Source organism: Ambystoma mexicanum, chromosome 1q (assembly GCF_040938575.1).
Source record: "Ambystoma mexicanum isolate Mex_15411 chromosome 1q, UKY_AmexF1_1, whole genome shotgun sequence".
Classification (NCBI taxonomy): domain Eukaryota; kingdom Metazoa; phylum Chordata; class Amphibia; order Caudata; family Ambystomatidae; genus Ambystoma; species Ambystoma mexicanum.
In genome coordinates, this window is record NC_090922.1 from 39,771,715 (window position 1) to 39,786,050 (window position 14,336).

At 49.6% G+C, this 14,336-nt stretch overlaps 1 protein-coding gene across 3 annotated transcripts in view; it reads right to left on the bottom strand.

Moving 5' to 3' along the window:
* AP1G1 (adaptor related protein complex 1 subunit gamma 1) overlaps positions 1–14,336 on the bottom strand; it is a 1,918,561-nt gene that overhangs the window by 617,835 nt on the left and 1,286,390 nt on the right. For all 3 annotated transcript variants that reach the window (XM_069635469.1, XM_069635470.1, XM_069635471.1), the window contains one exon: positions 11,339–11,428. In XM_069635469.1, the coding sequence (XP_069491570.1) occupies positions 11,339–11,428 (90 nt within the window). The remainder of the gene's footprint in view (positions 1–11,338; positions 11,429–14,336) is intronic.

Sequence of the window (14,336 nt, forward strand, 5' to 3'; positions counted from 1 at the left end):
TGGCGTGTCCTTTAATGTATAGTGGGTCCGAAGGAGCTGATCGAAATCATTTTTCAACTCTTGGGTTCACTGCCCAGGTTAGAGCTGGTGATACCAGGGAGGTAGCCAATCTTCTCTTGATAAGAGTTAAGAAGGGGAATGACCTGGCTAGAGGGAGGTTTCTCCTTAAGAATATCCTCTACAAAGTCCTGCTCAGGCACTGCCTCTTGAGTAGAGATTTGAAAATGCTCAGCTGCCTTTTTTAACATGGTATTGAAGGCCATCCGATTGTCTACAGCGGCCTTATTTGTCTTTCAATGCCCAGTCGCAAGACGCTGCTGCGGATGCAGGAGGGCTTTGGATCGGTATGATCTGAGGAATCCGCCGAAATGTTCGATGGCCCTGCTGGCGCTTTCACCTTTTTCAACGTACCCATCGAAATAGGTGTAGGAGTTGTGTTCTTAGTGAGATGCACTTGTACGCCCCTGTCGCCGGGTGTTGTCCCTGAAGCGAGACCAGAGTCAGGCCTTAAAGGGTCGGGGATGGGCGTTGCGGACCTAGAAGTGTCCGCCTCAAGGTCTATCACATCCGCAACGGATGTTTGGTCATCAGAGGTGCCTCCGTCACTTTCGGCGGGTGTGGCGGTGGCTCCACCTGCGACATACCGTACGCGGCCCTCCGCTTTACACGGCGCTCCTTAATAGTCTTGGGCCGAAAGAGTTTACACACTGCTTCTCATTGTGATCTATGGGGAGACGGGCGCTGCACGTACTGTGCTCATCCTTCCAAGGGTATCTGACCCTACACTTAGGGCAGAACCTAAAAGGAGTCCTTTCCATAGCAAAAGGGGAAGATGACCAGACCTAAAGGGTAAAGAGGCGGAAAGAGGAAAGACATACCGAAAATATGGCCAACCCGACCCCACTCTGTCTACTGTAAAGGTCGGCCGGAGGGCCCGACTACATGGAAGCTCCGGCCGCCGGAACTTAGGCACCGAAATCCACCCCGTAGACAAATCCCCTGCAGTCTTCGCTGAAGTTGTTCTTTATGGTCGAAGTGACTTAACGGGGAATAACCGACAAGTCGGTATAAGATAAACAATGTCCCTTATCTAAGAGCTCCGCTATAGGGCGACCAGTTATCTGGGTGGAAAAAAACAATCTGAGGGACCTTGGCACATGAGGGATTTTGGGTACACTACACGTCACCATGGGGATAGTGTTACAGACACGCCTACGCCGACGTCCCCTTTCGGTCCCCGAAAGACAAGATGCAAAACTCTGCGGTTACCACTGGATATCGGACCATATGCACAGCATGTGATTCTAAGCAGATTAACAAGCATCAAAAAATACTTTTCAGAGGCCACTGCTACAATGGGAGTTGCACGCGTTACAATTGTCAGAGTTTGACACCAATGACAGTTCTACCGCATTATCGATATGGCCACACACTCACGTTAAGACAAAGATATATATACAGTCATTATATTTAGTTAGCAAAATCACATGCAGTCTTTTAGGAAGGAAAAAGGTTGGTCAGTCATACAGTAGCAGAGCTTAACGTTCTAGAGACACTTTACTGGAAAACTAAGGCTTCTAAAGTCCAATCCCTAACTATATGCAAAAGTCAGTTCAGAGAGGACTCAAAGTCTTACGAAGCAGAAGAACAGCAAAGGTTCCTCAGGATACTTTCAGTCTCTAGGAAAAGATACTCAAAGAGTTAACAATAGAGACCCTGCAATAGGACTCACTCAAGGGACACAAGCCGGCAGCTTGGGTCAGAGGTTCTAGTGGAAACCCTGGGCACCTTTTCACACACTACAACGCTCTGGAGCAACCGCTTGGTTCAAGGTAATCAATACCTTTCACCCCACAGTGTCTTAGGTTAGAAGAACTGTGTGTGGCTGGATTCTACTTTGTGTCGAAACCCGGTCTCTGGATTCCGCAGTCTGGTGCCGAGAGGATGGTCTATGAAGGGGATGTCTCAGCAGCAGTCTCGACAGAGAGAGCCATTGGCATGGATTTTTCTGCTCCTTTGGTCAGTCTGCGGTTTTGGCAGCTTTTACTCAGCACCAACAAGGACGGTACTTGCCCGGTCGATCTTCGCTTATGAAGTCCTGCACTCTGGTGAGGGGGCTTTAGATGAGTCGGATCGTGTCTCTGGAGGTTCACCTGGAACTCAACGACTAGGACGGATTAAGCCTTGCAAAGACGATGCACTTCAAATGGGTCTGAGGTCCTCTGTTATTCATGTTCTGCAGCTATGGAGAGGCACAGCACTTCGGGAGATGGCTCAGTTTTTAGTTTGTCTCCGGGCTGTTTGTTCCCACCAGCCAAATGGAAGGAATCATCGTCTTCTGAGCTCCTCTGTCGAATAGAAATCGGTGACCGCAGTGGTTACTACACAGTGATGCAAAGGGTCTGCAATGTATCTCTGGTCGTCTCCTTCTTCAGTTACTTCAGCTCCCCGTGGTCGACTAGCATTTCACCTCAGGAACCTCAACTTTTATTCAGTTTCAGCAAACACTCCCCTGCAATCTCGCTCAGCAGTTTGCAGAAAGGGACGGGTGGCTGTCCAATCAGGACAGCCAGCCCCTCTTTGGGCATTGGTTCCATTCACACACTCAGGCAGACAAAGGGCAGGGGCGTGAAATACTCCTCCCCCACTTCCTGCTTGCCCCAAAATATAAACACAAAAAAAATGGTAGGAGGGCTAACAAAGCACAGTCACGCTAGAAATTGCAAAAAATAAAGGTTTGTGCATAACCGAGACTGTGAATACCATCTGTGGTAGAAAATAGCACAATTGTTGGTAGAACACATCCACTGCCACCAGCCATAACTAAAGGTTGTCTATGTGACTAAAAGAGAGTAGAGGGATACTAGGTATCCCATAGACCTTGACATAAGGTGGGGTGTGCTAATCTTTCACAGTATAATGTTTTAGGAAGGATACAAAGTATCCCTCTATCCTTAAGAACAGTAGTTACCTAGGGATAGTAAAATAATCTCAAAGGAGACCCCCAGCAACACGGACCATAGAGAGCTGTGGGCTGCAAAAGTTAAACAGATGCCTTAAAAGAGATATGGAGGAAAATAGACTCCATAGTAAAGGTAGAACAGAGTTCTAAAAGTCAGAGCAATTAAGAAAGAATGAGTGGAAAAAGACTCCACTCATTCAGGGGAGATCGGAAAAAGGTACAGAAGAACAGCACAATGTGCTGGGGGTCGTATTAGGAGAGGGATGAAGCATACAAATGATAAGGAACAAGTAACTTAACTGTAACTATAGTTCTCCAGCATGGGTCTGGCATGGATTCACATACTCATGAATATTCCCTGTCAGGCCGGGAACCCTCGGTAAAAGAAAAAACAGTTTCACTTTCACTTACAAACTGTATTTCTCTTCTAAACCAATCACTGAGCTCTAGGTCGTACTGCCCCCAGCCAATGACTGCCCTCTCCCCAAGCCCCTCCTCTGGCAGTCATCTTTAGATTTGGTAAGCACGTTAAGTGGCAGTTTGACGAAGAGCCACAGAGGAGACGGCAGGAGGGTTTGCATGTGAATCCATGCCAGACCCATGCTGGAGAACAATAGTTACAGGTAAGTAACTTGTTCCTTCTCCAGCATGGGGGTTGGCATGGATTCACGTGCTCATGAATAAAGAATACATAGCAGTACAACATTACACAACCACAGGAGGAGGCAAGGCTCAACATAAGCAATTACTCTTACCTCTAGAACAGGCTAACTTTCAAGCAAACAGGTTGCGTAGCACTGCTTGGCCGACCCTAGAATCCCTGTCGACGCAGTAGAATCTTGTGAAGGTGGGTGTAGACCTCCACGTAGCAGCCCTGCAGCTGTCCAGCAGGGGCACACCAGACAGGAACGCCGTCGTTGCAGCGATCGCTCCGGTGGAATGGGCTACAGATGACAGTGTGTGATACAGCCGGAGAGCCACTTGGAGATGGAAGCCTTGGACGAGGCCTTCCCATGGTTCACAGGAACAAAGTTAACGAATAGTTGACACGGCTTCTGGAAACTCTTTGTGCGTGCCACATAGAACTTCAGAGCACAAGCCACATCCAGCAAGTGCAAAGTCCTCTCAGCCGGCGATCAAGGTTTCTGGAAGAACACAGGAAACACCAAAGGCTAGTTGAGGTGGCATTCCGACGGAACCTATGGCATGGAGGTGTGGGTCCGCAGCACCACCCTCAAGTCGTGAAAAGTCAGATACATCTGTTTACAGGATAGGGCCTGGATCTCACCCACCCTCCCAGCAGATGTGATGGCCAAGAGGAAAGCCGTTTTCCATGAGAGGAACTTGAGAAGGACCTGATGCATAGTCTCGAAGGGGGCCCTCATGAGCCTTGTCAGTACCACGTTGAGTTCCCATGCTGGGGCAGGTGCCTTCATCGGCAGGAACGATTGAAACAGTCCTTTGAGGAACTCCTTGATGAGACGTTGGGACCAAAGAGAAGACCGTTCTGGAGACCTGGTGTAGCAGGAGATAGCCACCAGATGCACCTTGATAGAGGCGTGCAATAGTCCGGCCTTGGCCAAGAATAACACGTATGGAAGAATATGCGGTGTCCGTGACCCTCAGAGGGTTGATCTTCTGCGCCCAGCACCACATAGCAAAACACTTCCACTTGTGCCCGTAGCACTTAAGAGTAGACGACGCTCTGGCCCTGGCAAGGACATACCTGCAGTCCGCCGGCCACTCGTACCCTCCAAACTCTAAGGCTGCAGGAGCCAAGCCTTCAGGTTCATCGATTCTGGGTAGTGATGCAGGATTGCCCCTCCTTCTGTGGTGAGCAGATCCACAACCACTGGCAGCTTGACTGGAGGCGGCGTTGACAGGCTGAGAAGGTCCGGGTAGCAAATTTGCCTCGGCTACGTCAGGGCGACAAGGATCATCCTGCATCGGCACCATCTGAGTTGATTGATGACTCGCACCAGGAGCAGCAATGTGGGGGGGGGGGTGGGACGCATACAAGAACAGGCCTTCCCACGGGAAGGAAAAAACCTCCTCATGCTCCACAGCTGGTGGAAACTGCTGGCAAATTTCTGGCATTTGGAATTAGTCGCAGTCGCAAACAGATCGATTTGGGGCCTTCACCACTTGAGGAAAAAGCAGTCCACTTGATCCTGTCGAAGTTACCACTCATGGCAGGAGCGCAGTTCCCTGCTGAGTTGAGTCAGTGATGGTGTTGACTACCGCCAGGTGAAAGGAGATGAGGAACATCTCTTGGGCGACGGCCCAGTGCCATTAGTCTTGCGCCTCTCTGGAGAGCGCTGGTGATCTGGTGCTCCCCTGCTTCCAGATGTAGAACATTGTGGTGGTGTTGTCCGTGAAGACCTCCACCACTTTGCCCTTGATGGACAGAAGTAACGACTTGAGGGCCGAGAACACTGCCCGCAGCTCCAGGATATTGATGGGGAGCTGTCCGGTGTTGGCTCCCCAGCCCTCCAGGGAAATGTCCGTGGTGGCCGTCTCCTGGAACGGGGGCTCTGGAGTGCATGCCCAACAGTGGTATTGCTCGACGGAACTCCTCGTTGAGGGAAATCTTGTCGGTGAAGCTTCCGGACACCTGGATCCATCTAGCATTCAGGAATGATTCAGGTAGATACACGATGACATCATGCTGAGCAGCGACTTGATGGTCTGCACCGTGGCGGTCTTCAGTGCCAACAGCCGTTGCACCTTGCCCAGCATGGCCAATCCTCTCCTCCAAGGGAGGCGCCAGGCAGGAGACAGTGTTGAGCCTGGCCCCCATGAACAGAGCGTTGTGCAATGGTATCAAGCAGGACTTTGGATAGTTGACGGAGGACCCCAGATCAGTCAGCAGTCTAACGGTCCTCTCCGTGTGTTTGACAGCTACTTCGACTTTGCCTGAATGAGCCAGGCGTCGAGGTACGGGTACACGTGTAGCCCCTGTAGACGCAGATGGGCCGCCACTGGTGCCAGGCACTTCCTAAACACTGAGGGTGCCGACTTCAGTCCTAAGCAGAGGGCCTTGAATTGATAGTGCCTTCCCTGTACTACTGTATGCTTCTCGTGAATGGGGACGTGGAAGTATGCGTCCTCTAGGTCCAGCAACGTCAAGAAGTCTCCTTCCTCGAGTTGGATTAGCACATGCTGCAACATGACCATCCTGAATGTTTTGGAACTTGAGGTTTTTGTTAAGATGCCACAGGTCTAGAATGGGCTTCCAGCACCCAGTCTCCTCCTCCAGTATCTGGAGTAGACTCTTGAGCTCCAGAGTCGCTTTTGAACTACCTCTATCGCCCCTTTTATAATGGCCCGTACTTCCTGCAGGAGCCGACGGATGTGCTGCTCCTGCAGGGCCACCGGACTTATCTGTGGACACTTCTACAGGAACTCTAGAGCGTCCCCATGGGCAAGAGCGTCCAGCACCCATCAGTCGGTGGAGATCTTCCACTCGCTGACGAAGCCCGGCCACTGGGGTGCATGGGTGGGGGCCCGACATCCTGGTGGACCGGGAGGGTTGACTGTACGAAGAAGACCCTCTGTCGAAACTCTTCAGCGATCTGTGTTAGGCAGACACCTGTGCAGTTCCCTTAGGGACCACTGCATAGAGTCTTTGGCTTAAGAAGCCGACAAGCCGTGCAACCCTCTTTGTGATCGAGGGGCAAGCAGCGGTTACACCGTGAATGCTTGTCCTTCCAAGTGAACTTGCCCTTGCAATGTGGGCAAAACCTAAAGGGTGTCCTCTCCATAGCCGAGGCAGTAAAGCGTGATAACGACCCCAAGGGAAAGGAAGGGGAAAGGCATTCTCAGAAAGGAAACAGAGATGTCCCACGACCCCACTCTCCCTACTGTATTTGGCCTGCGAGGCCAGGCCACGTGTTCGGCAACGCCGAAGGATCTCCCCCGCTCGTCCCCTCCGTCGAAGATCTTGCTCGGCGGAGAAACAGCTTCAGAACTGCGTCGAGGGAGGGATCTATGTGTTATATATTAATAGGAAAACGACCAAAGGTCGAGGAGATGAAATCTGCAATGTCTCTCGAGGAGCTCCGCGTAAAGGCGACCAGTAGCTGGGCGGAAAAAAACAATCTGAGGGACCTCGACGCGTGAGGGATTGTGGGTACAACGCACGTCACTATAGGGATAGTGTTTCAGACACGCCTTGTCGGCGTCCCCTTTTCGACTGCGAAAAACAAAATGCAATACTCCGCAGTGACCACTGGATGTCGGACCTATGCACAGCATGTGATTCTAAGCAGATTAACAAACATTAGAAACTTATTTATTTAACACACTCTTATAAAAGACACTAGCACTAAATTGTTAAGATAAGTTCAAAAACACAATCACTATTATCATATGTACATCCCTGATTACTTGTTGGACAAGTCTTAGTTAACACCACTTAATTCCAGACAGAGGTGAGCGCTTAACGTTCGATGGCACTCCAACAAGTTCAATAAAAAGGGAGGGAAAAGCAGAATTATGGAAGCATACACACTAAACACTTTTTAACGAACCACAGCAAGTTAGGAAGGCACTGTCTACTGGTGAGCAAGGAAGTTTAGGTGCCAGGCCCACTTTCAAGGGAGCCAGGCGGAAGGTGCCCAGACAGTTACACAGAGTCTTCGAAGTTTGTGGAGGTAGTTCGGAAAAGGTTTAGTTCAGTTCAGAAAAGTTAGCTAAGGTGTCCCAGGCTAAGCCAGGTTCGAGAGACGAGGATTTAATACACCCCGTTCAATCGGTTGCAAGTGAAGCCAGGCGGAACACGGTACCTTAAATGGAGAGGATCCTCCAGCGGGGCCAGTTGTTCCTGGCAGCGGATGCAAGTCGCAGCATCGTCCAGAGGAAGAGAAGATCTCGTCGTGGAGGAAAGATGAAGGTGGTTGCACTGCCAGGGAAGAAACCAGCCGCAGAGTTCTCCGGTACAAAGGTACTACCCTTTCGGTTTGCGGTAGTGGTGAAAATGTGGTATCCCGGTTGCTGGTATGCTTGGCACAGGCCAGGTGACCACGAGATGCTCCAGGAAGGCGAAAAGAAGGTAGACTGGTTATCCCCACCAGTCGAAGGAAGAAGACTCTCCGGGCTGGAGATTTCCCAACGACAGAGGAGAAGTGGTGAGACGGTTCAGCAGGGCTCCACCGGTGGTGTCGTCGTTGCAGGCCGGCTCAGCTTCTCCCTCCTTGGATTCTTAGGTCCTGTGGCGACTTCTGAAGTTCCAGTCCCCAAAGCCCTGCTTTTATGCAGCATAGCCCCATTCACTCAGCCTAGCTGTCAATCAAACATGCTAAGTGGTGAGCCGGCCGGCTCACCACTTGGGCCAATCACGCAAGAGTGCGACTTGAGTTACCAGGGTAACTCAGTCCAGGGTGCCTAAACCCCCTCCCACACCCCCTGTGGTACCCAGACAGAGTGGCACCACTTTTGGAGGCTTCTGTGGAGAAGCCTGCCAAAAAGTGGAACAAAGGGCTCGACTTGGGTTGGAGTCACAGAAGAGAACACAAATGCCATTTTAGAATCGAGTTCTGGCAAAAAATACCAATCGGCGAATTAATATTAAATAAATAAATCGGCGGTATGTTCGAGGCTATAAGAATTAAATAATTAAAGCTGGTAGCCTCGAACAATGGGAAAATCCCATAGAGATATATTCGCGGTCGAATATAAAAAGTAGTATCCACTGCCACCAGCCAAAACTCGGTCAGGGGGGACGGAGACGTGCCCCCTCGAACAACAGACCCCGGGGCAATCAAATTGCCCCGACCAGTACGTCCACAATATGATGGCTTGTACTGGTTTCTGTTCATAATTTGGGACTAGCAAAGCCAATGGTGACTTTACATGCCCTGGGAGACAGTAGTCAGTCCCAGGGTATGGAGTCTATGTTAGGGGGTCGCTACGACACCCCTGGGTTACGGCACGGAGGGCGCTGTGTAACCCACATAAAAAAAAACACATGAGACCCTATGGAGTAAAAGACCCCATAGCCCATTAAACACATGGAAAGTTAAAGGAAAACCTCAAATCATGTCTAAGAATGGGAGCAAAAAGAATCTCACTCTTAGCAGGAGAGAAAAAAATAAACCCCAAAAATTCAGCAAAGCTGCTGGGGGACTCACTAGGTTTGGGAAATTAGCCTTACAGAGAATTCTCCCTAACAATCTGCCTGACTTCCCGCCGGAGGCATGAAGGACGGCCGTTGTTGAAAGGACGGGCGGTGTTGAAGAGTGCCCAAGGCACAGACGCTCTCAGTGTCACTCTTAATGGCCTGAAACAACTCGTTGACACCCTTCCCAAAGAGGTTGTTCCCGTCGAAGGTCATGTCCAGAACCCTCCTCTGCACTGCCTGACGAAAGTTGGTGGCTTTCAGCCAGCCAAGACAACGGAGGCAGACACTGTTCCCCATCTGTCGGAACCCTGTGTCCGCAATGTCCAGGGCCACCGTGACGGCATGGTCTGATGCCACCTCCCCCTCCTGGAGGATGGAAAGTGCGTCGACCAGCTTTTCGGCGGGAAGGAAATCCAGCAGTGGGGCCATCTTATATCAGATGGCCCCACTGCTGGATTCGTATCCAGTCGTAGCTGGCCGGGATAGCAAGGGTGTTGCACGCCTTGACTGTTTACGCCGCCGAGTATAATAGTTTTCTTCCCATGGCATCCAACTTCTTCCCCTCGCTATCCGGAGGGACGCAGGATGAAGACGAGGGGTTAGACTTCTTCCTTGCTGCCGCCAAGACCACAGAGTCCGGCGAAGGCTGTGAATGTAGGCACTTGGGTGCGGACTCAGGCACCTAGAATTTCTTCTCCAGACGATCCCTCTTGGCCACATGTGGAGGTTAATGCGGCAGTGTCCTCCTGGATTGTGTGGATGGATGCCTGGTCCTCCTCGTCCGAGGAAGAAGTATCCATGCCCTGGAGTACGGTTGAGGCATCCCCTTCCCCCCCTCCCTTTTTTGCATCCCGGGGAGTCTGGTTGGGGCTCAGGGATGGTATCCTCTTCTCTAGTGTGCTCTCCACCGGCTTGGCTGATGCCTCACATCTCAGGGGCAGGGATTCTTGAGCATTGCTGGGACTACCTTGCCTGGGTCCGCTCCCTTGGCCTTCGAGAGGGCAGCCGCCACCAACTCGATCGTCAACGACGACTTCACCTGGGCCATCTGGCCCTTCTGGGGTAAGTCAGTCTTTTCTTGTGCCTTTGTCTTATCAGGCTTTTCCCGCAGCTTCGCCGGGTTAGCCGCTTTCCTCTTCGAGGCTGGAGATGGAGGCAGATGGTGAAGATGAGTGCGGCGCCCCCGACAGAAACAGACTTCTGGTGCTTGGCCTTGTCTTGGGCCCACATAGATGGAGCGCCCTCAAAGGACTTAGAAGCCCGCTGTTCGGACCGGCCAGTCCTAGGTGAGGCATGCCCCTGCTTCCCGCACAGGGCAGTGGCCTTGGCGCTGAGCCACGCCGCCAGCCTACTGTGATGATCCTTCACGGTTCACTTAGAGAACCCAAGGCAGATTTCGCAATCTGTTTCCTTGTGATCCGGATGGAGACAAAGGCACTGGAGGTGTTTGTCCTCTGCAAACACATTCTGCAGTCCACAGCTGGAGCAGAGCTTGAAAAGTGAACTTCCCTCCTTCGCCTCCAACATGATCCGGAGTGTGGAGTAGGCCCGATGGTCTTCTGGAATCTTCAATGAAATTGCAAGGAATCTTGCCCTTGAGGGGCGTTGAAATTCACTGACAAACGGATCCTTGCTTGTCGGCAAATGTAGAGAAAGAGCACACAGGCTCTGTTTGACAAAATTTGAACTTTTTATTGAAAAACATGAAAAAATGTAGATCAGCTCACATAGCAAAACACGAGGACTCCCAACACTTGAACGTGCAGTAAAAATCTGAAGATGGCTGCCAGAGGAGGGGCTTAGGGAGAGGGAAGTCATTGGCTGGGGGCAGTATGGCCCAGAGCTCAGTGATTGGTTTAGAGGAGAAATACAGTTTGAAAAGGAAACTGTTTTTTCTTTTACCGAGGTTTCCAGGCCTGACGACGGACGGAATATTCATGAGCATGTGAATCCATGCCAGACCCCAGGATGGAGAAATCTTCCAAACACAGCACCTCTCAATCCCCAGGTCTGTGCTGAGAAACCTATGGGTATTAAGCGCGTTATAAATAACCTATCCTATCATATCCCATCCTGGAGCTATTTAACCGAAAAGGATTTTAGTCTTAAGCCTATGATGCAGAATTAATTGCTTTTTAAGAGCATAACATTTTGATTAAGCTGGGATACTGTGAAGGTACTAACTAACAACAAGCAATTTTTGAGCCGTAGCTCTCCCAACAAACAGTCACTTTACCACAAACAATTACTTTTACCTGGATGGGCTCCTCCTCCTCACACTGGCCGGATACTAGAAGGTCCCCATATTCTCCCATACACCAAGAGGATACCTGCACCAGAGGTTGCTGTCAAAGGAAAGGAGAAATGGTTTACTGAAGCCCACCTAGCACAATCATTGCCAACACATGATTATCCCAAACAAAAAGACAACACCCTTTTCTGGTCTACAAAGGCCACACGTGCAAACGGCACACATTGAGAAATAACCCCCTTTCATGGCCACACAAACATTTTAACATTTTATTTAGTACACAATGGATCACTTTCGGGACTCAGCTACAAGATTATTGATGTGTTTAGAGCATTTAAAATGGATATGACTTTAAGGACCATTAGAAGATTGTTGGCAGATTATATTGGACGCTGGTAAAAATGCAAAAGCTTCATCTTTTAGATAATATGTGTTGGGGTGTTAGGGAGAATTCTCTTTTAAGGCTAATTTCCCAAACCTAGTGAGTCCCCCAGCAGCTTTGCTGGATGTTTGAGTTTTATTTTTTTCTCCTGCTAAGAGTGAGACTCTTTTTCTCCCAATTTTAGGCATGATTTGAGATATCCTTTGATTTTGTAATGTGTTTTATGGCCTATGGGGTCTTTTACTCCATAGGGCTTCATGTATTTTTGGTATGTGTGTTACACAGCACCCTCCGTGCCGTAACACCGGGGTGTCATAGTGACCCCAAACATAGACTCCGTACCCTGGGACTGACTATTGTCTCCCAGGGCATGTAAAGTCACCATTGGCTTTACTAGTCCTAAATTGTGAACAGAAGCAGTACAAACCATCATATTGTGGGCGTACTGGTAGGGGCAATTCGATTGCCCCTGGGTCTGTTGTTCGAGGGGGCACTGTCCAGTCCCCCCTGAGCGAGTTTTGGCTGGTGGCAGTGGATACTACTTATTATATTCACCCGCGAATATATTCCTATAGGATTTTCCCATTGTTCGAGGCTAATACTTTTTAACATAGCCTCAAACATACCGCCGGTTTAAATTATTTAATATTAATTCACTGGTTGTTATTTTTTGCCAGAATTCGGTTCCAAAATGGCTTTTGTGTTCGCTTCTTGACTCCAACCCAAGTCGAGCCCTTTGTTCCACCTTTTGGCGGGCTTCTCCACAGAAGCCTCCAAAAGTGGTGCCACTCTGTCTGGGTACCACAGGGGGTGTGGGAGGGGGTTTAGGCACCCTGGACTGAGTTGCCTCGGCAACTCAAGTTTCACTCTTGTGTGATTGGCCCAGTGTTGAGCTGCCCGGCTCACCACTTAGCATGTTTGAGTGACCGCTAGGACTGATGAATGCGGGTTTTCTGCATAAAAGCAGGGCTTTGGGGACTGGGACTTCAGACGTCGCCACAGGAACAAAGAATCCGAAGAGGGGAAGCTGAGCCGACCTGCAAACCACGACACCACCGGTGGAGCCCTGCTGAACCGACTCACCACTTCTTCCAACGACAGAGGAGATCTTCATCCCGAAGAGTCTTCTTCCTTTGACTGGTGGGGATAACCAGTTTGCCCGCCTTTTTGGATCATCTCGTGGCCGCCTTGCCTGTGCCAAGCACCCCGGCAACCGGAATACCACGTTTTTCCACTACCGCGAATAAAAGGGTAGTACCTTTTTACCGGAGAACTCAGCGGCTGGTTTCTTCCCTGGCAGTGCAACGACCTTCAGCTTTCCACCACGTCGAGATCATCTCTTCCTCTGGACGACGCCGCGACTTGCCCCCGCTGCCAGGAACAACTGCCCCCGCTGGAGGATCCTCTCCACTTTAAAGGTACTGTGTCCGCCTGGGCTCCCTCGCAACGGTCCATGTGGGGTGACTCTTAAAGCCTCAACTTACCACGTGGGTTGGCCCTAGGCTGGCTAACTGAACTTTTCTAAATTGAACTAATTCCTTTCTGAACTCTCTGCAAGACTTTCCAAGCCTTTTAAACTGTGTGATCTTGGGCGCATTGGTGTTCTACTCTCTCCAAGAGGGAGCCTGGCCTCTGAACATTTTGCTCACAAGTAGACTTTGACTTTCCTGCCTTGCTGAGTGCTTCTAAAGTATTGTGGTGTGTGCTGTTCCTAATTTCTGCCTTTTCCCTCCCTTTTTCTTAAACTTATTGTAGTGCCATCTTTAGTTAAGCGCTCACCTCGGTCTGGAAATAAGTGGTGTTAACTAAGACTTGTCTAATAAGGACTAAGGGATGTATATATATTAATAGTGACTGTTTTTTGAACTTGCTTACAATAATAGTGCTAGAGTGTTTCTAAGTGTGTCTTTAAATAACTAATTATATACTTGATACCAAAGCTCTGGTCAGTGTTTGCTTGTGCTACTGTATTTGTATACTATATATATATATATATATATATATATATATATATATATATATATATATATATATATATATATATATGATACATTACTCACTGTAATCGTATTTCTGATGCTTGTATCTGCTTAGATTCACATGCTGTGCATAGGCCGACATCTAGTGGAAGCTGCGGAGTATTACAGTTTGTTTTTCGAAACTCGAAAATGGGCGTCGACATAGGCGTGCCAGTAATACTATCCCTAGTGTGACGTCCACTGTACCCAAGATCCCTCACGCGTCTAGGATCCTCAGATTGTATTTTTTCTGACATGAGGAAGCATGAGGAGTAGCGTGAGTACAGATAATCCAAGCAGATAGACAGAAAGGTAAGACTACCAGCCATCATGCGCCTTCTCTCGGAGGGGAGGAAGGGTGGGTCGCATGTGAATCTAAGCAGATACAAGCATCAGAAATACGATTACGGTGAGTAATGTATCCCTTCTGAGGCTTGTGGAATCTGCTTAGATCACATGCTGTGCATAGATTAGCGAGCAGTACCCGAAGAAGGAGGTGGGATGTGAGAAGGGTCATGAGCAAACAGGTGTCTTAGAACCGCTTGTCCCACTTGTGTATCTGTCTTGGAATGAGTGTCAATGCAGTAATGCTGAGTAAAAGT